The 22,048-nt window shown below is 38.8% G+C and overlaps 1 protein-coding gene across 1 annotated transcript; it reads right to left on the bottom strand.

The window, feature by feature from the left end:
* Positions 1 to 11,446: 11,446 nt before the first annotated feature.
* guca1g (guanylate cyclase activator 1g) lies at positions 11,447 to 21,698 on the bottom strand. The gene is made up of 4 exons (XM_057846823.1): positions 21,401 to 21,698; positions 21,163 to 21,312; positions 20,631 to 20,727; positions 11,447 to 11,874 (listed from the first exon to the last, which is right to left on the bottom strand). Exons 1-4 carry the CDS (start codon positions 21,593 to 21,595, stop codon positions 11,753 to 11,755), a joined length of 564 nt encoding a protein of 187 aa, XP_057702806.1. The 5' UTR covers positions 21,596 to 21,698; the 3' UTR covers positions 11,447 to 11,752.
* Positions 21,699 to 22,048: the final 350 nt, after the last annotated feature.

The raw sequence follows: 22,048 nt of genomic DNA on the forward strand, positions 1-22,048 counted from the left end.
CAAAACAACAAAAGAGACCCCCGATTTGGCCAACTTTCAAAACTGTCCCATATGCATGTGTGATACATCATTATAAAGCTTAGAATCTCAATTTTCTGGGGAGGGCATATTTAAAAAAAAAAAAAAAAAAAAAAAAGCATTTAAACAGTAAAACCCTATCTGGAGGTGAGAGCATGCAAGAGCAGAATTACAGACGCCATGACTTTAATGAGATCGCGTACTTACCTTTTTTCGATCCAAAAACTCCATGTAGCATGTATCACAGTGTCAAGACACAGCTGTTAATGGCCACAGCTGGATTTTTGGGGGGATTTATGTGTGAAACATGGTAATATAACAAGGGTCGCGATGCAGAAATCGCAGACATCAAGGAGTGGTTGAGATTTTCCTAGTTGAGATTTTCCTATTCATATATATATATATAAATAATACATATTAGGGCTGTCAAACGATTAAAATTTTTAATCGAGTTAATTACAGCTTAAAAAATAATTAATCGTAATTAATCACAATTAATCGCAATTCAAACCATCTATAAAATATGCCATATTTTTCTGTAAATTATATATATTCTGTAAAATAAATTGTTGGAATTGAAAGATAAGACACAAGATGGATATATACATTGTTATATACATATGTCTATGCTGTCCTCACTCCGAAGCGTCTACTTTTTCCAAAGCTAGACAGCTAGTGAACGACGCCTTAATAATTAGACTTCTTCCTTTTTCATCTGATTTATTAATAAAATGGCCTCAAACCATTGTCCTCTTTAGACCGTTGTAAAACTACAAAAAAAAAAGTACACAAGCATTGCATTAGCAACAACGTTAGCTTAGCACGATATACAGGTTCACTAAACATAAACAAAAAGCGTCTCATACAAAAAATATAACATTTCGCTTACTAACATAATATGTACATTCTTTACAACAACCATACTTACGGACAAATCTTGTCCAAGGATCATATAAGCACAACATTATCAGCCCAAGACGTCGTGCAGCCATAATGAACTGGAAAAAAAACAATAAACCATGTCGCAAAGCAACCACAAGAGTTCGCTGTTGGACAGCACAAAAAGTCTTGCTGTAAAACTTACCAAAAGGCGGAATACTTTCTGAGTGGGACATGTGCGTTAATTGCGTCAAATATTTTAACGTGATTAATTAAAAAAATTAATTACCGCGCGTTAACGCGATAATTTTGACAGCCCTAATATGTATATATCAGAGGTTGCGCTAGACATTTTCGTTGTCTGTCATTTTGGCTGACAGGGTCATAAAAATCCAGTCATAATCTATTTTTACCAGTCACTTAAATTTTTAAAATGATAATGATGACATATTCACTAGTATTTAGTTTTCATTCATTTTTAATTAATATTGTAACGCTTGCTTGGCGGCGAAAAATTAGACACGGAAGTTGTATTTTTCTCCCTCTTTTTACTCTGCTTACCGCCAACACCAACAAAACAACTCCACTCCCAAAGAAAAAGAGGCAACTATATAGACCCCAATCACCAACGTCACACAATGATCTTAATTGTGGTTGTCAGCCCAAAATCTTCTAAATATATATTAAATGCGTCTTACCAGATATAAAATGACTACTACATAGTCTGTGGATCGTTTGGTGCCCAGATTTCTTGTCGAACTACAGCAGTCCATCTCGCTCTCCTCTTCGGGTCTCTCAGAATACGGCAGAACTTCAAGTCTCTCCGTCTATCTTCTCTGTTACTGCAACCAACCGCCACACACGCCTTCGCCATTTTGATTATTAATGTTAACGAGCAGAAAAACACGCCGTAATAGGAGGCATGTACGTAGCGGTAATGTGTAAACACGACGAGCTGACGGACAATACGGCTGCTCCAGTCAGGGGGCGGAGTTGTGACGTCATGTGATTGGGGTCTATAGACAAGTTTCCTGAGCGAAATACGGGCGCCGCCATCTTGGAAAATGTCTGCTTCGCACTTCCGGTCCGGTCGAGTAACAGTGTATTAGCAGTGTATTGACGACGATAAAACTACGAAATCAAGCCAGAGCAACCCATGGAATCTTCAAAAATTGATTCAGCACGACCTAGATGACACGTAGATGAGATTGGATGGCAGTTCGTGTCACTTCGTTGATCATTCGTGGACAAAATTATTAACAACGGTCAGCCTGTGTTAACGTGAGGAATGGATTGATACTACGGCCATTAGTGACCAAAATGTGGTGAAATTACAAGTTATATTACATTTGCCGACTGCAGAAGGGCTGACATGGATTGTTTTGTTACAAGGAAATGCTACAAGGTTATGTACATATGATGTAAACACAAATAGTATGTCATTCTTTTTTTTATTGCAGGCATTGATCGCAATAAAACATTTAGACATGATTCAATTTCTTGTTTTATTTAAAACGATTGGTGCACTCCAAAACAGGTCAACAAATCACATTTATAAAAGTATTGCAAAAATAGCATACGAGAATGTGATATCAGACCGCAGAGCTCTGGAGCCTCGTGAACAAATAGCGACATCACGGAGGCCCTCGGCGGCATTTAGATGTGCTTTTTTCCCGTCCTCGGTAATTCCAGCTCCATTAGCACATATTTAAAGATGCTACCGTTCACAAGTTCGTAGTTGGATCACGGCGATCTCGGCGAACCAACGTCTGTCACAATTCCTGCCTCTCTCTCGGCCTCTCCCGGGAGTCGAGCTGTCATCATCATTGTGGAACGCAAACGATATATGTTCGATATATGTCCATCAACGTACAAGTCAAGTTGTCTTCCCTTTTATAACAGCATTTCCCAGCTGTAAACAAACGAATAAAAACTTGTAACACTTGGATTTATGCGGTGCATTCAAACACGATTAGCAGCAGGCGGCTAGCAGCAGTAGCAGAAGCTAGTTGTTGTAAAAATGATTAAACTTCGTAATTACAATCATCATCGTAATATCAATAGCAAAGGCAACAAGTCGTTTCATGCGCCAGATTTTAGGTTTCGTATTTTTAGAGCACATTACCTTCCATAACAGCGGGGGCATGACTGCAGGAGCTGTCAGTTTTGTACATCTCCTTCCTTCCCACCTGTATGACGAGTACGAGCACCCATGGTTTGGAAATCGACATGGTACAAAGCATGGAGGCCTTGGCTTGGTTCTCCACCCGCCTACATCAAAATAACATTCCCGGGATCTTGTATAAAGACCTTCCAACTTCGATTCCACCGCCATTGACTTCAACGGTAAACAGGCGGAAACGGAAGGGGAAGGAAGACATAAGGAAGTAAACCGGAAGTACCTCGGAAACTTGTCTATACACAGGCGGCAATCTAGTCCACCAATTGGATGACGCGCTGGCACACCGGGTGCACCAATAAGAACCTCGCGTTGATGTGTCAATCACGGTGCTGCCGCCAGACCACGGTGACGCTACAATATTCTGACAGAATAGCCAACGACGTCATGCATTAAGAGAGACAATAGCTAATTAATATGCCACCCTGTGGTCTGGGGTGTGAATTGCAACCTGTCAAAATAACGGACGGACTTCAGTTTTTTCCGTCACCGTTTTAAAAAACCGGTCAACGACGGAAAATATTCGGTTAACGCGACCCCTGATATATATATATATATATATATATATATATATATATATATATATATATATATATATATTTTTTTTTTCCTCCAATTTTTCTTTGTCTGGATCGATTATTTATCATCTAACATATCGGAGAAAATGTGACAGTAACAAAAAGAGAATACAATTAAGCAATAGTTATGAGGTACGTATCTGACCAGACACCATTTTTTTCATTGTGACGTAATTTGTTTAAAAGTTTAAAATATGTGAGTGAATAATTAAAAAAAAAAAAAAAATTTTTCTAAACGGAATATTAGACATCATTCTACGCTAAGAATGACAGGCATTTTGAAAAATAAATATAATTAATTACCTTCGTTTTATGGCTGGTTTGAAACAAAAGCAGTTGCGTGAGGTCTGTAAACGGGGATTTCCAGGGTAAAACAGACGAATTAAAAATAGTTTGGGGGCTTAATGCGCCATGAATCTGCTATGGCAGCATATAGACATATTGTTCTATCAAACACAACAGTTCTTTTGGCTTAAAATACAGCAGTTTCTTTTAAAGAGGAGTGCAAGAGCAGAAACTGCTTTTTCAGTTTTGTCTGCATTTTCCGCCCTACGACAAATATTTTCCGAAGTGTTTACACTTTAGTTAATATTCGTCTGAAAACTCAATCTTATTGTGATTTCAGGCAACGACCATGCTGTGTAAAACCTGGCACCTACCATCTGGAGGGGGGACATTTAAGTAGTTAATTTAAGTATTTGATTTTTTTTTTCTATTTTAATTTAAATACACATTAGTTTACTTATTGTTTGGTGTTAATGTATTTCATTTTGCCATTTATTGTTATCTAATTTAGTTGGTAATTTTGGTTTATTTGCTATTATACCTCCCTCATGTGGTCATTTGGGCAACGGCCACAGATAATTTTAAGGTTGTCAGTGTAGCAAGGTGATTGCCTCATTTCTGCCAAAGGATTCCCTAAGTATTGAGTGCATAACGAACATAATTATTTTAAGGTTGACTATTTTGAATTTCAAATACATTTTTTTAATTGGTAGGATGAGAGATGCAATTTTTTTTTTTTTTTTTTTTTTTTTTTGAGGTATAGAGATTTTTGGTGTTTCTTTACTTTTTTTTTTTTTTTTTTCAAAAATCATCAATATCAAAACAATACAAGGCTGTGAACTACATCAGCTGTATGTAATAAATCTAAAATATATCAAAGTTTAATTTGTATCATTACATGATGAAAATAATGAACTTTATCACAATATGCTTTTTTTTTTTTTAAATGCATGTTATGCATGTAAACAATATATCGCTACACTTTTTTCTCTAAAGCAATTTGTTTATGAATTTTGTCATTTTGTAAAACCATAAAAAGTTTGTTTCAGAAAATTTCTTTTTAATTAGGAGAAGAGGGATTTCTTTGCTTGGCCCACTGTTATCTAATTATAAGAATCCCTCCCTCGTTGAACACACGGAATGAAGTACAATAGACAATCATATAACTTGTCATTGTTCATTTGAAACGTGGCACATATGACAAAAATATTCCAAACTGTGGCTTTTGCTGTTTTGTTGAAATTGCAGTTAATCACCATTGCTGAATAATGGGTAGCAATTGAAACGAGTTGATTTTAATTTCAAATCATTAAAACCCCATTCCTGTTTGAGGTTTGGGAAGTTATTCTTTAATTCTTTCAGATATACTGTAGCCGTGGTAACAGATGGGTGAAATGAATCTGGACACATTTTTTTGTGAATACTTTCTAAATATCCACCACATCTTGTTTGACAAATGTTTTGGTCTTCTTCAAATCTTGTAAATGTTCCAAAGTATATCACTTGACAGTGATTGCAGAAGCAAGACATCAAGAGGTAGCAGAGCCCTTTAAAGGTGTTGAACAAAAATATTAGAGGTAGTTGGAGCATCAATATGAAATAAGTATGTGATGTTCACAGTTTTTTCTTTACACATTCTGAAAAATGTGAAAATCTAGTTGAGGTAGACAGTGATTGGCTCGTTAGCAAGATTTTGAACAAACCAATAGGTTTCAAGTTTCAGTAATCAATTATTTTTTTGCTTTTCATACCACCTGTCCTGTTCAATGTACCGAATTAAGTTTCAACCAGTTCTTGCTGACTTAAGGTGAGAAGTAGATTTGAGGTAGATTTAATGTACCGGAATCAGGTTTAAACCAGTTGGTGCTGATTTAAGATGAGAGGTAGATTGGAGGTCGATTCAGTCACTAGATAGACAACTATTGGCACTAAAATCCAAACAAAATGGTGATTTGGAGTATTCACGAAGCAAACACTCAATATATTGATTTGGACTGTGGGAAAATAACTCAAGACTACAAATTCTATTTTGAACCTACAAGTTCCAATACTTTCCATCCTGTAATTTTTTCAGGATTTCACTTTGCAAATGAGGGAGCTGTATTGTTTTTAAAGAAATCTATTCAGTGGACCCTCATGATACGAGCACCTCACCTTTGGAGTTTTTAACAATACGAGCATCATCACGATAGAAAATTAGTGTGATAATGCAATCGCTCGCTTGGCATGGCGTGCCTCGGCATCCCGTCAGGTCGCAGGCCAGTTCTCTTTTTCGCTTTGTCTCCCCAAGCGTCTCAGCATCACTCTAGATCTTGTGTCAAAAGATGCTGCTTATCCTCATTATTTGATTTTGTATCAAATTGCATCTGAATCAGTGAGGCAAATAAAAGACAAAACAAGAGAAATAATGAGAAAACATGAAAAAAATGTGAGTGTTAGCAATCTTTGCAAAGACTATAGGCTCGGCAGGCTCGCACTTTTGTTACATCGCTAGAAGACTCATACCCTCATGATAAGTGCTTGTATATAAATAACGTAGTTTCTTTTTCAGATTATTTCGCATTAAAAATGATGCCTTGAATTATTCGGGGTTACATGGGGGGCAATGTTCCCTCTAAGGTCGCGCACTGCTTGCACATACTCGTTGCACAAGAAAATCTATGCAGCACACAAAATAAAATTCAATAGAAACATATTGTAGCATCACAAGGACTACTATTGGTGCCACAGTGATGTGCCAGCGCGACACTCCTATTTGTGTGTTCGATACAGCAACGCGACAACGTTACTACACCAGGGTCTGTCGACTAGTGTTTTATACTCAAAACAAGATGGAGAAAATTATTTGACTAGATTTAAGGAAAATTATCTGAAAAAGACATTATAATATTGCAGTGTAGTTAACAGATTAATACGTCAGATTATTCCACTTATTTTAAGTAAATATTACGATTTGTTCTTATTTGGCCCATACATCTAAAAGTTTGTCATTTTTCACCCAAATCAAGAAACATTTGCTTTCAAATAATGTTTTGAATAACATTATCTTGGCTTTTGCAAGGCAAAGCCCTAGATAACAATATGTATTCTTGTCATTTGACATTTCAAAGCTATTTTTAAGATTAAATATACTTATTGCTTTAAGTAAATCTGTTAAGATTATTATCAGCTAGCTGTTGTTATTTCAAGAAATCTGAGTAAAATTTACCTGAAGCACTGGCAGATAATTTCACTTATTTCTATTAGATTTAAGCTGAAAGCAATGGAATTTACCTAGTTTTAGGGAGGTGTGTATACACTATAAGTTTAGTACATCTTAATCAGAATTTTTTCTTAAATCAAGTCAAATCGTTTTCACCATCTTGTTTTTAGTGTTAGACAAGTTAACCGATTACTGCGTCAGATTGTTCCACTTTGAGTAAATGTTACTAATTGTTCTTATTAAGACCATACATCTAAAATTTGGTAATTTTTCACCTAAATTAAGAAAGATTTGCTTTCAATTAATGTTTTAAACAATATCTATTCTTGAATTAAGAGCATTTCTGATAAGCGTTTTTTTAAAAAGATTAAATATATTAACTTTTTGCTTTTAAAAAAAAGTCTGTTACACTTATTTTCAGCAAGCTATTTTTCTTATTTTAAGAAATATAAAATTTACTTGAAGCCCTGGCAGATAATTTCACTTATTTTTAGTAGATTTACACTGAAAACAAGGGAATTCAACTAGTTTTAAGGAGGTGTGTATTGTATGAACAGTTTTAATGTGGGTGTTTGATATACAGTGCTCACATTGTTGTTGTTCACTGTTTTATTTATTAACTCACCCATGCCACAACTGGACCCTTCGCAGGCCAAACCAGGACTCTTCCTTTGTTTAAAGCAGGACTCTCACATACTGTATAACATAGTACAGGTCTCAGGAGCAAAGCAATTTTTGTCTTTTTCATTTTGAGTGGGCCAAATCAATTTTATTCAAAGTAGACCAATGAAAATTGCTGCTGTAATTTAATTCTTTTGATAAGCCGTGTAATTTACTATGATCCAAGGTTTTTAACAGCCATGATACTGGTGTGTGGCCACAGCATCCACATCTGATGCTCACAGTTGTCCGCAGTGTGCTCAGGGAGCTTGTGTGTCTGCTCAGACATATGAAAAATTAGAGGGGAACATTGATGATGTGCAGAGGTGGGTAGTAACGCGTTACATGTACTCCGTTACATTTACTTGAGTACCTTTTTGAGAAAAATGTACTTCCAAGAATAGTTTTACTAAGCCATACTTTTTACTTGAGTAGATTCATTAAGAAAAACCGCTACTCTTAATCCGCTATTTTGGGCTACACAAGTGTCATTACATTTTTCCTCTTTATTCTACATATTAGATTTATTTATTTTTTTGTCAGCAATGGCAAGAGTAGAGACATGCCTGGTGTGTTACCAGGGTGGCTCTACCGATTTCACCAATGAGACGTCGCAACAATATTTACATGACTTCATTATACCAATCAGACCCAATCTTGCCATTCAACCTTCACCCCAGCCTGTTCAGTCATGTTGTATTTTTAAAGCACCATAAAAAATGAAATATTTGATATAGAGCACTGCCCTCAACATAACTCAAAACCGCAAATTTTAAACTCTCTCCCAGTTTTTACGTGGCACCGATTGACCACGAAAAACTGGAGATATGATCTTAATTTCAAAATAGTAATCATGAAGGAACTCTTCACTATTTAACTATGAACTATTTTCTCCACCATAGGGCAGTCATGCTCTTTGGACGAATAATGCTTCATTTTTTCTCATCAGAATTCAATTATTATTATTTTTTTGTATTTCTTTAGCTTAATGTGATTATGTAATTGGTTACTGTACAGTATCATCATAACAACAGTCCATATAGATAACTTTGTGCTTAGAAAAAACACCGTTTAAAAAAAAAAAAAATCCAACAAAAATATAAGCAGTTACTCGCAATGTTACTCATTAGTTAAGTATTCTTTTCAGCAAATACTTGTTTTTACTTGTACTTGACTACATTATTTGGACGACTACCGTATTTTTCGGACTGTAAGTCGCAGTTTTTTTCATAATTTGGCTGGGGGTGCGACTTATACCCAGGAGCGACTTATGTGTGAAATTATGATATCATTTCACATGTTATTTTGGTGTTTTGGAGTGACACTGATGGTTTGGTAAACTTGTTAGCATGTTCTCTAAGCTATAGTTATCTGAATAAGTCTTAATAGCTATGGGCACGTTCGCATTCTCTCTTTGGCAATGTGTGTTCAATTGTATTATTGACTTTTTTATATTGAAATGCATGCTTTTAATTTGTGCCGCTTTTACGCCCACATGGTGGCACACTCGCACTTGTTTACACGAAGAAGAGCGCTCACACACACCAGAAGAAGACGGACAGCAACGCAGCATCTCTGAGCGAGTGGGCGAGAGAGAGAGAGAGAGAGAGAGAGAGAGAGAGACAGACAGAGAGAGACACGGATGCGAACCTACGTTCATTGTTTATGCTTGTAAAATATCTCTACAGAGGCAACGCCTGTGTGTATCATCTTTTCTGTTGTTGTTGTGTGTTTTCCACCCGCGATCGGACACTTAGAGTCAGTTGTGTGGTTGTTTGAACGATGTGCTAATGCTAGCGAACGCATGCTAACCGTTTGTTTCATTGCTGTGATAGCACCTAATGATCATTTATTTACGTTGAGGTGAACTTGTTTGGAATCAACGATGGAATTGATTCAGCAAATTATACGGACATCGAGCATCGTCATTTGGGAGTTTAGCTTGCTGTATAGCCAGGACCGAGCCGTAGTGCCCTGGTGAGGACAGTATATTTGCATTTCGTTGTTAATGCATCATGTAACATCATATTGTACACTTATTCAGAATGTTCTGCTCTATTGTATTTTTATATTAAATTGCCTTTCAAGATGATCTGTAGAAGATCTGTACCCATTTTCCCCAAAAATGCGACTTATACTCCGGTGCGACTTATATGGTTTTTTCCTCTTCGTTGGGCATTTTATGGCTGGTGCGACTTCTACTCAGGTGCGACTTATAGTCCAAAAAATACGAAACTTTTACCTGAGTAATATTATTTTGAAGTAACGCTACTCTTACTAGAGTAAAGATTTTTTACTATCCCCCCCGATGAGGGGTCATGGGAAGTGTTGCCCACATTAACATGGATGTGGCATGGCCCAGTGGTAGAATAGTTGTTCCCCACCCCAGAGGTTGTGGGTTCTATTTGCCTAAGTATCCTTGAGCAAGATACTGAACCCCACGTTGCTCCTGATGCTGCGTCATTATTAGGCAAACGAACATATAGTGTCAAAGTGCTGTGAGTGACTTGATGGTGGAAAGGTGCTATACAAGTGTGAGTTAATTTACCATTAACTGGTATTCAATTATTTCTTATGGAGAAAATACATTCATGTTACAAGGTTGGTCGGACTGTGCTCGTATCTTGAGGGTCTCCTTTGTATTTAGGTTACATTGGTCAAATATCATCATTGCATTTTAGCGCTCCTACTGGGACTCCACAAGGCAGACAAAGTTTTCTTTTCTTTTAAAGTTTTTTCCCTTCTTAATGTTTCAACCAAGCAATTTGTCTCTGATTCTAATTGGCTTCTTTCACAAAGGGATGTACTATTATTTCAGTATGGCAGACAGTAAACCTACCGAAACAACTAAAAAGTGACAACAAATTTAAACAAACAAACAAAAATAGCTAAGAAACCACACAGATAAATTGTGCAAAGAAAATAAGAGTGGCTCAAAATGAAACTCTTTGTGTACATACAACCTCAGTCAAACGTTTTGAGACACTTTCTCATTCTACTGAATGGTGAACACAAGTGTACAGTATATAGAGTACTTTGTAATATTAATAGGAAAGAATTACAATGATTAAAACAGTTAACAGTACCGTATTTTTCGGACTACAAATCGCAGATTTTTTTCATAGTTTGGCTGGGGGTGTGACTTACACTCTGGAGCGACTTATGTGTGAAATTAATAACGCATTATTGTATCATTTCACATGTTATTTTGGTCTTTTAGAGCGATGACTGATGATAGACTGATGATTTGGTAAACTTGTTAGCATGTTCTTTATGCTATAGTTACCTTAATAGCTGTTAATGTTAATGTTATGTTAACATAACGGCTACGTTCACATTTTGTTGTTCATGAGTCATGCAACATTATCATACTGTACACGTATTCAGCATGTTGTTCTCTATTGTATTTTTATTTCAAATTGCCTTTCAAGATGAAATCTGTTCTATGTGTTGGATTTTATGGAGTAAATTTCCTCCCAAAATGCGACTTATACTCTGGTGTGACTTATATGTTTTTCTTTCCTCTTCATTGCGCATTTTTGGGATGGTGCGACTTATACTCAGGTGCGACTTATAGTCCGAAAAATACGGTAATTTAAAAATATTGAAAAAAATATCACAGTGTTGCTTTTCATTAGTACTGTAGGTATTGGGTTCCATCCATCTAGATAATCATTAATATTTGGAATATTAATGAATAAAATGACTAATATTTCATGAATTTGAATTGAAATGCAAACTTTATCACGGTATTGAGCCTTCTGAGCTTACTCACAGATCTGCTGCAAGCATTCTGACCCTCAAACCAGCTGGCCGAATTACAGCAAAACTGCAGCCAGAGAACGGTTCGCTGCCGTTCATCCTTAAATCAAAAGAAGCTCAAACAAGTCAAGGTATAAAGACAGCCTATCTGTTACCCCTGAACCAATATTGAGCATCCGCTTAGTAAGATCATGGTAGTTTGCCACAATTTTGGATGACCCATCCGGTGGCGTTGACGTCCAACTTGAACAGGTTCATTACCCATTCATCTTTCTGAGCGCCTTCCATGAACTCCGATAGCGATATCTGACCTGTGTGGCACAAGTGCAAGATCATTAATGTCCTAAATTAAATGAAGAACTGCATGTTTTGATAACATATAGTGGGGCAAATAAGTATTTAGTCAACCACCAATTTTGCAAGTTCTCCTACTTGAAAAGATTAGAGAGGCCTGTAATTGTCAACATGAGTAAACCTCAACCATGAGAGACAGAATGTGGGGAAAAAAAACAGAAAATCACATTGTTTGATTTTTAAAGAATTTATTTGCAGATCATGGTGGAAAATAAGTATGTGGTCGATACCAAAAGTTCATCTCAGTACTTTGTTATGTACCCTTTGCTGGCGATAACGGAGGCTAAACGTTTTCTGTGACTCTACACTCTTCGCTTGGTGTAAAGAAATCAACTGTGGGAGCAATTATTAGAAAATGGAAGACGTACAAGACCACTGATAATCTCCCCCGATCTGGGGCTCCATGCAAGATCTCACCCCATGGCGTCAAAATGATAACAAGAACAGTGAGCAAAAATCCCAGAACCACACGGGGGGACCTAGCGAATGACCTACAGAGAGCTGGGACCACAGTGCTACTATCAGAAACAGAATGCGCCGCCAGGGACTCAAATCCTGCACTGCCAGACGTGTCCCCCTACTGAAGCCAGTACACGTCCAGGCCCGTCTGCGGTTCGCTAGAGAGCATTTGGATGTCCAGAAGAGGACTGGGAGACTGTGTTATGGTCTGATGAAATCAAAATAGAACTTTTTGGTAGAATCACAAGTTCTCGTGTTTAGAGGAGAAAGAATACTGAATTGCACCATACCCACTGTGAAGCATGGGGGCGAAAACATCATGCTTTGGGGCCGTTTTTTCTGCAAAGGGACCAGGACGACTGATCTGTGTAAAGGAAAGAATGAATGGGGCCATGTATCGAGAGATTTTGAAGAAAAATCTACTTCCATCAGCAAGGGCATTGAAGATGAGACGTGGCTGGGTCCTTCAGCATGACAATAATCCCAAACACACAGCCAGGGCAACAAAGGAGTGGCTTCGTAAGAAGAATTTCAAGGTCCTGGAGAGGCCTAACCAGTCTCCAGAACTCAATCCCATAGAAAATCTGTGGAGGGAGTTGAAAGTCCGTGTTGCCCAACGACAGCCCCAAAACATCACTGCTCTAGAGGAGATCTGCATGGAGGAATGGGCCAAAATACCAGCAACAGTGTGTGAAAAGCTTGTGAAGAGTTGGAGAAAACGTTTGGCCTCCGTTATTGCCAACAAAGGGTACATACATGCGAAATTTTAAAAACATAGTAAGGTTACATGTAAAAGACTGATAAATCCTTCTTAATCATTATTCAGTTGAATACACTATAAAACATGCTATGTAATTATGTATACTGTGGTACCGCTACGTACAATATTAATTGGTTCTGGAAATAGTTTCGTAACTTCAAAATTCTGTAAAGAGACGCGTTTTCCATGTAAATGCCCTAATCCGTTCGAAGCCCCCTAAAATTCAGACATAAATTTTTTATGCATAGAAATACATTAAAATATGTAACAAATACATGTTACAATTAGATTATTGCACAATAATCATAAAATTATAGAGTTCTGCATCATGTAAATAAACCAAGAAAACAGTAAAGAATAAAATTTAATACTCATGTAAAGCTGGCGGAATACAAGGGCCGAATGAATAGGACGCTGGGATACACGCATACACATACAGTCGTGGTCCCCCTTAGCCAATTAGATGCCAGGAATGCTAGGCAATAGCCAATGGCAGAGCAGCTATAAGTACGTTACGTTCAACTCTGGGAGTTGGGAGCACCAGCCATACAGTATTTTTGCCTTTCGTAAAAGACAACACTTTCCCTGTTGAGGCGTGTCTTAACCTTAAAATTCTGTATGTAGAGACGTTCGCAAGTAGAGGTACCACTGTATATTGTTATGTTTATTTACATTTGAGAAATGCTTAAAAAAAAACGAACCCACACTATACCTCTCCTAAAGCCATTTCACAAGCAAAAATGGATCACGTTCACCAATTTGTGAAAAATTGACTGAGCAATATGTCCTAGTTTTTTTCTGTCAATATGAAATTGAAATTGCCATGGACAAACAATTGAGAAGATTTAAAAAATCTGGTGAAATCTGCATGTAAGTTGCAAGGCTAAAAACCGATGCTAATTGCCAGCAACCATCCATCCATTCATCCCTGAGGTGGCTATTGCATATTGTGTAAAGTACATACAGTGTATCACACATGTGAGTACACCCCTCGCATTTCTGCAGATATTTAAGGATATCTTTTCATGGGGCAACTGACAAAATGAAACTTTGTCACAATGAAAAGTAGTCTGTGTGCAGCTTATATAAGAGTTAATTTATTTTCCCCTCAAAATAACTCCAAATATAGCCATTAATATCTTAACCCCTGGCAACAAAAGTGAGTACACCCCTGAAAAACTACGTACATCCCTAAATGTCCAAATTGAGTACTGCTTGTCATTTTCCCTCCAAAATGTCTTGTGACTCGTTACAGGAGTGAGAGATTGAAGAGGTGAGGGGTCAGCCTGTTAGTGCTCAGACCACAGGCCGCACTCTACATCAAATTGGTGTGCATGGCTGTCACCCCAGGAAGAAGCTTCTTCTGAAGACGGTACACAAGAAAGCCCGCAAACAGTTTGCTGAAGACATGTCAATAAAGCACATGGATTACTGGAACCATGTCCTATGGGCTGATGAGACGAGCGGGTTTTTTTGTGTACTGTCTTCAAAAGAGGCTTCCTCCTGGGGTTACAGCCATGCACACCAATTTGATGTAGAGTGCAGTCGGTGTATGGTCTGAGCACTAACAGGCTGACCTCCCATCTCTTCAATCTCTGCAGCAATGCTGACAGCACTCCTGTAACGAGTCACGTGACATTTTGGAGGGAAAATGACAAGCAGCACTCAATTTGGACATTTAGGGATATACGTGGTTTCTAAGGGGTGTACTTACTTTTGTTGCCAGGGGTTTAAATATTAATGGCTATATTTCAAGGTATTTTGAGGGAAAATAAATTAGCTCTATTGTATACAGTAAGCGCCACACAGACTACTTTTCATTTTGTCAAAGTGTCATTTTGTCAGTGTTGTCCCATGAAAAGATATACATATCTGCAGAAATGTGAGAGGTGTACTCACTTTTGTGATACACTGTATATTGCCATGTGGATATGATGATGTTTGGTCATTCGTGCCGTGGCAGAGAGGTTGGCCACTGACTAATGTCGATTCGACACGGGGATCAAAGTGTGATCAAATATACCAACAAATTTCAGACACTAGTAGATGGCACTGGGTGGAATGAAAACTCCCTTCAAGGAGCTTTCTATGTGGGGCTACAGTAGGACATCAAAGATGAGCTTGTTATGAACCAGCAGCTCAGGACGAGATCCAGTTTGGATCAATTCATCACCCTCCACATTAGGATCGAGAACCAAATCCAGGAGAGGAGACAGAAACTGGGTCATAAAGGGAATATGTCAAAAATACTCTAACCAGTCCCCTCCCAGCTGAGACAATAAAACCCCTTCGCAAACATATCCCGGTAAATTCACGAGTAAGGGCACGCGGGATTTACTCGTGTCATTGCTTTCACGCATGTAGAGATATCCCGGGAATGACGTGAGTCGGACACTTTCACAGACTTGTCCTGTGTTGCCCACTAGCGCTCTCTGTGCGGGGAGGGCTGCTGGTGTGATTTTATAACCTGGACATCATGTCATTTTTGGTCGGCATCGGCTGTCACAATGTTGGTCAAATCATGTTTTCTTACAGAGCTGTTTGTGGGAGTGTTCCCAACGTCATAATTGCAGCCAATTCAAGCTCATCAACACTGTATTTAAGCCCAGGCGATCCAAGAGAAGGGTGCCGAGATTAGCTTGCTGGGCGCTATTCAATAACTTGTACTCTTGAATTTCGTGCATTTGCTAGCTTGTTTGCCTGCCGCCCTTGTTTTGAAATCCCTTACGTTGTGCTGGTATTTGAGTGTATTTTTTTGTTGTCTCATCGGCTATACGCCTAACGCTCAGGTTAGTATTATTGATCCCCGTTAACCTACTCTCACAGACACATTGTGTTATTCCCCCTTTTCCGCGATCGCGTGTAATTTTGTTTGTATTTAATAAACCGTTGAACGCATCCCTCCGTTGTTTCTGCTTTGAGGTACAACGTACGACGAAAGTCCGAGACATTATACTAAGACGCAACCCGTTAAATGTCCGCGTAATCTCCGGGAAATTGCTTTTACATACAAGGCATGTCCGTTTAAATCCTGGATTTTAACGGTGTATTGGGGTATGTGAAAGGGGCTTATGTCGCCACCTGCAGGGAGGAGAGCAAAAAGGCTAAACTGTAATTGGCCATGTGAGGAGTATAGTGCCTCATTAACTTCAAATTCAGGCTTCGCTCCGTCACCAATCTCAAATGTTTCCTGTCTGTGCTCTATTGGATTCCGGGACAGAGAAAACCTTTTGGATTTACAAACAGCTCACCAGATGATCCCTATCGCCCGATTCTCTTGGTGCTGTTGGTGCAGCCTTTAACTGTCAGAGCTCGGAATGGATTATATCTCTACCTGGTCCAATTGCAGACAGAGCCTATCACCATGTTGGTGGCTGGTAACCACAGGGAGTCCATATAGCTTTTCATTCTGGACCATTCTAATCCTCCTCCTGTTAATTAGGGCCTGAGCAAGTGTGCGAGAGCCCTATAGACCTCATTCACGGGACGTCACAACACCGCCCCCCTGACTTGTGCCGCCATATTGTCCGTCTGCTCATCGTGTTTACATATTACCGCTACGTACATTCCTCCTATTACTGCGTGTTTTCCTGCTTGTCTAAGGAATCACCGCCTAGTAAATGAACCCCAAAACCTTCCTGACAATCGTTAACATTGATTAATCAAAATGGTGAAGGCAAGTGTGGCGGTTGGTTGCAGTAACAGACAAGATAAACGGTCATTTTAGTAGTTACTGTGTGCCCATTGTTAAAAGGGCAAATCTCGAAAGCAGCACGGTTTGTTTATCTCGAGCCATGATGCGTTTGTGTCAACAGCCGTCAGACGGCGGCGAAAACATCAATAGTCATGATGCCAACACGATCGCAGACATCATCAGACGGACACTACGAAGCTCATCGTCACGGTCGCGCAGCAAGAAGTTGAGCGCAACAACAGGTGTTGTGCCGAAAAATAGCCTCCCCGTGTGAAATGTCCCCCCTGACGGGAGCGCCCACACGGAAACGACTTTCTTGTACCCGTGAATATGTATTATTTTACTCTGCTTGAACTAATAAACTCGTACTGTGAATATGTATTATTTTACTCTGCTTGAACTAATAAATATCATACCTATGTGATTGTCATTGGGATATGGTCGTAAAAAGCTGTAGACTAATATATTTCTTTTCAAAGATGGTTATGTGGCCCAGTCCACGATTTGTTACTGAAATACAGTACTAATATTTTGTGTAATTTAATTACTTATTTAAAACTGATTTTTACAGTCGTAAATCCATTACTGTAATGCATCCATGAAAACATTTGATGTTTTAACTTCAATAAAGCGTTATAAATAAGCGCTCCCATCACGGGGGACATTTCACGCGGGGCGGCTATTTTTCGGCACACACCGGCCCGTTGTAGAACCGCCGATCAAGTTTCATTTTACAATCATGACAAGGGTGACACTCAGCTGCCCAAATGTCGGTTTAAATTCGCCGATTTTGGGTACCCGACTCCTCATCGTGACATAAACTGGAGTATGAATAGAAATTTTGTGGTATCAGGTCGAGCTCTGACGCACGGGACGGGACCGGACGGGAGGAAACATTGATTTGGGCATCAAATATGGATCTGGCGACTGGATCGACCGAAGCTTTTCCAAATAACAGCTTTTATGCAACTCATCCAATGAGTTTACAGCGTCTGAAAGCACTAATTTGCAATTGAATCTACCTTTAGAAACTACGATCATTGACAATATGGACACACAATGACGGACAATATGGCAGCACAATACAGCAATCACGTGATTGTGTGATGTTGCTGATTGGGGTCTATTGTAATGCAAAAGATTCTTATTATTATTTCTTCTCCTCGGCAAATGAAAATGGCCAATTTGGAGGCCTGAACATGCTTGAAAACTCAACAATATTTCCACATACGTGCGGCTTAAAGTAAATTTAGATTATTTTGCAATGTTGTGAAAAAGTTTAACAAAATGGCTCAGTTGCGTCCCCCTGAATTTAAAAAAAAAGGCCTCTCCATTTAGGTTTTTTCAACGTAGAGCGATGAAATTTGGGGAGTCGATACATTGAGCAAAACTGCTCAAAAAGTCTCTTGCACCCATATTCCAAACCCAACAGGAAATGGGGTATTTTGGATTGAATGTGAAATTTTTATCGATTAACAGGGTGCACATTTGAGACCTTGGTGCCTAAAGTGTTTGTTGGATCCTCTTCAAAATTGGTTAGAATGTGCATTAGATATACAGTGCCTTGCAAAAGTATTCGGCCCCCTTGAACCTTGCAACCTTTCGCCACATTTCAGGCTTCAAACATAAAGATATAAAATTTAATTTTTTTGTCAAAAATCAACAACAAGTGGGACACAATCGTGAAGTGGAACAACATTTATTGGATAATTTAAACTTTTTTAACAAATAAAAAACTGAAAAGTGGGGCGTGCAATATTATTCGGCCCCTTTACTTTCAGTGCAGCAAACTCACTCCAGAAGTTCAGTGAGGATCTCTGAATGATCCAATGTTGTCCTAAATGACCGATGATGATAAATAGAATCAAAAATTTGTGTAATCAAGTCTCCGTATAAATGCACCTGCTCTGTGATAGTCTCAGGGTTCTGTTTAAAGTGCAGAGAGCATTATGAAAACCAAGGAACACACCAGGCAGGTCCGAGATACTGTTGTGGAGAAGTTTAAAGCCGGATTTGGATACAAAAAGATTTCCCAAGCTTTAAACATCTCAAGGAGCACTGTGCAAGCCATCATATTGAAATGGAAGGAGCATCAGACCACTGCAAATCTACCAAGACCCGGCCGTCCTTCCAAACTTTCTTCTCAAACAAGGAGAAAACTGATCAGAGATGCAGCCAAGAGGCCGATGATCACTCTGGATGAACTGCAGAGATCTACAGCTGAGGTGGGAGAGTCTGTCCATAGGACAACAATCAGTCGTACACTGCACAAATCTGGCCTTTATGGAAGAGTGGCAAGAAGAAAGCCATTTCTAAAAGATATCCATAAAAAGTCTCGTTTAAAGTTTGCCACAAGCCACCTGGGAGACACACCAAACATGTGGAAGAAGGTGCTCTGGTCAGATGAAACCAAAATTGAACTTTTTGGCCACAATGCAAAACGATATGTTTGGCGTAAAAGCAACACAGCTCATCACCCTGAACACACCATCCCCACTGTCAAACATGGTGGTGGCAGCGTCATGGTTTGGGCCTACTTTTCTTCAGCAGGGACAGGGAAGATGGTTAAAATTGACGGGAAGATGGATGCAGCCAAATACAGGAACATTCTGGAAGAAAACCTGTTGGTATCTGCACAAGACCTGAGACTGGGACGGAGATTTATCTTCCAACAGGACAATGATCCAAAACATAAAGCCAAATGTACAATGGAATGGTTCAAAAATAAACGTATCCAGGTGTTAGAATGGCCAAGTCAAAGTCCAGACCTGAATCCAATGGAGAATCTGTGGAAAGAGCTGAAGACTGCTGTTCACAAACACTCTCCATCCAACCTCACTGAGCTCGAGCTGTTTTGCAAGGAAGAATGGGCAAGAATGTCAGTCTCTCGATGTGCAAAACTGATAGAAACATACCCCAAGCGACTTGCAGCTGTAATTGGAGCAAAAGGTGGCGCTACAAAGTATTAACGCAAGGGGGCCGAATAATATTGTACGCCCCACTTTTCAGTTTTTTATTTGTTAAAAAAGTTTAAATTATCCAATAAATTTTGTTCCACTTCACGATTGTGTCCCACTTGTTGTTGATTCTTGACAACAAATTAAAATTTTATATCTTTATGTTTGAAGCCTGAAATGTGGCGAAAGGTTGCAAGGTTCAAGGGGGCCGAATACTTTTGCAAGGCACTGTATGAGATCTTAAGTTCTCCAAACTGTGAGTTTTCATTCACGGGCCTGACCTGGCCGGGTTGCCAAAATTGGCCATTTTTTGGGGGGCAAAACATCAAATACAGAAAATGACTAATAACTCCCTCATACAACGTTCAATCTTTTTCATATCTGACATGTATGTGTGGTATCCCAGCCTGAACACGACTGCATTGAAATATCCCCTAGTGGGAACAGGAAATGCCCTTTTTTACGAGACAGGCTCCTCCTTGGCTTTGAATATGGGCGTGGCTGCAGAGCTCAGTAGCGCCTCCTTTTTTGAAGGACTGTCTTCAATAGGGGCTTTTTCACCTAGTTGTGTGAATGCATTTGCAATCCCAAAAAAAGAGGCGCGTTCCGAGTAAGTTAGGTTCTCAGGAGATGGTGAGAGGAAGACGATCTGCACCCACCCTGACCTGCGTGCCGTCCGAGTTGCGCTAAAAAACAAGTGTGCTCTATGATGGTGTAAGTCAAAAGGGTTGCTCCATGAGCCAATAAACATATATATTTTCGATTAAATTAAAAAACATGCATGACTGCAGTATGCTTTACATTGAGCTACACTTTATTTTTCAAATAGGAGTGATACCTTACCATCGCTGTTCTGGTCAACCAAATCAAAGATTCTGTCACATATTTCAGATGGTGTCAAATCAACATCAGTTGTCTGGAGCTTGATTTTGTAGAGAATCTGTATAATATTTAAAATGGGTTACAAACACATATAGAAAAAGAGTCCAATACATTTGATTATGCAGTAAATACTTTTGCATTGCTGACAGAAAACATTCTAAATGTGATATTGCCATTTCAAACAATCAGAACTATTTATGTCAAGTAAATCCGTTCTCATGGTGGTGGGCTAAACTTGGGTTTAGAAGATTACGATAAAGTACAGCCATATATAACAGACCCAGAGTTAAACTTCTCATCCAATAAAGCGAACCAACCGTGTAAGCTTTCAGCCCTAAGCTGTTTAGTGCAGTTCAATAATAATCTAAAAAGTGATAGCATTATGATTCTTTTTTTAAGATGGCATCACACAAACAGACAGTATTTTTCATTGCTTATTCAATGATGAAATACTAATCACAGAGCCATGGTTTACGTGTGTGATTTGACATACCCTTATGATCCGTTTCACCTCTTGCCGGTCTAATTTTCCATTCCCATCTTTGTCATACATCTTGAAAGACCACTTGAGTCTATCCTCAAGATTCCCTCTTAAAATCAGATGAAGTGCTGCGACATACTCCAGGAAATCTAGTGCATTGTCCTGTTATCAAGGAGAAATGTGGAATTACGGAGGCGGGTAAGAGGAACCGAGATTAGAACCTATTGTTATGTTTAATCATTCATTTTACCTTATTTGTGTCAAATGAGCGAAATATTGTTTCAATGAAGAGAGACTCCTCTGCAGAAGTGTTGGGTACTCCAAAGATCCTCTTAAACTCATGTAAATGCAACGCACCACTAGGGCACTCCTTCATGAAAATGATGCACAGCTCCTGAATCTGCGCTAAATCCATTTCCTCACTGTGGCTTTGCTCCTGCCCCATCGCCGTGAAAAACACAAAATAAAAGCCCAGGCTGCTGAAAATGCTGAAATGTCTCCAGGTCACAAGGACATGGACTACAACAATCAGTCAAACAGCATGTCTAGGTACGTACACTCTGAGCAGGAAAGGAAAGCTATGCACCTTAAGTGGACAAGAGGATTAACTCACTGAGCATGTCATGGCTGTCTTTCTGAGCTGGTTAGTAGAGTACAGAAATTCAGCCATAAAGTGTGGCAAATAAGTATTTAGTCAAACACCAATTGTGCAAGTTCTCCTACTTGAAAATATTAGAGAGGGCTGTAATTGTCAACAAGGGTAAACCTCAACCATGAGAGACAGAAAGTGGAAAAAAAAAACAGAAAATCACATTGTTTGATTTTTTAAGAATTTATTTGAAAATCATGGTGGAAAATAAGTATTTGGTCACCTACAAACAAGCAAGGTTTCTGGCTG

The sequence above is a fragment of the Corythoichthys intestinalis genome, chromosome 1 (assembly GCF_030265065.1).
Source record: "Corythoichthys intestinalis isolate RoL2023-P3 chromosome 1, ASM3026506v1, whole genome shotgun sequence".
Classification (NCBI taxonomy): domain Eukaryota; kingdom Metazoa; phylum Chordata; class Actinopteri; order Syngnathiformes; family Syngnathidae; genus Corythoichthys; species Corythoichthys intestinalis.

Bases quoted from the DNA above. Each gene is read 5' to 3' on its own strand.
- guca1g (XM_057846823.1), bottom strand. From the start codon at position 21,595: ATGGGGCAGGAGCAAAGCCACAGTGAGGAAATGGATTTAGCGCAGATT. The intron at 21,313-21,400 runs GTAAAATGAATG...CCTTGATAACAG, and splicing joins GCTCATTTGACACAAATAAG to GACAATGCACTAGATTTCCT. The intron at 11,875-20,630 runs GTAAGGTATCAC...TGTGCCACACAG, and splicing joins GGTTGACCAGAACAGCGATG to GTCAGATATCGCTATCGGAG.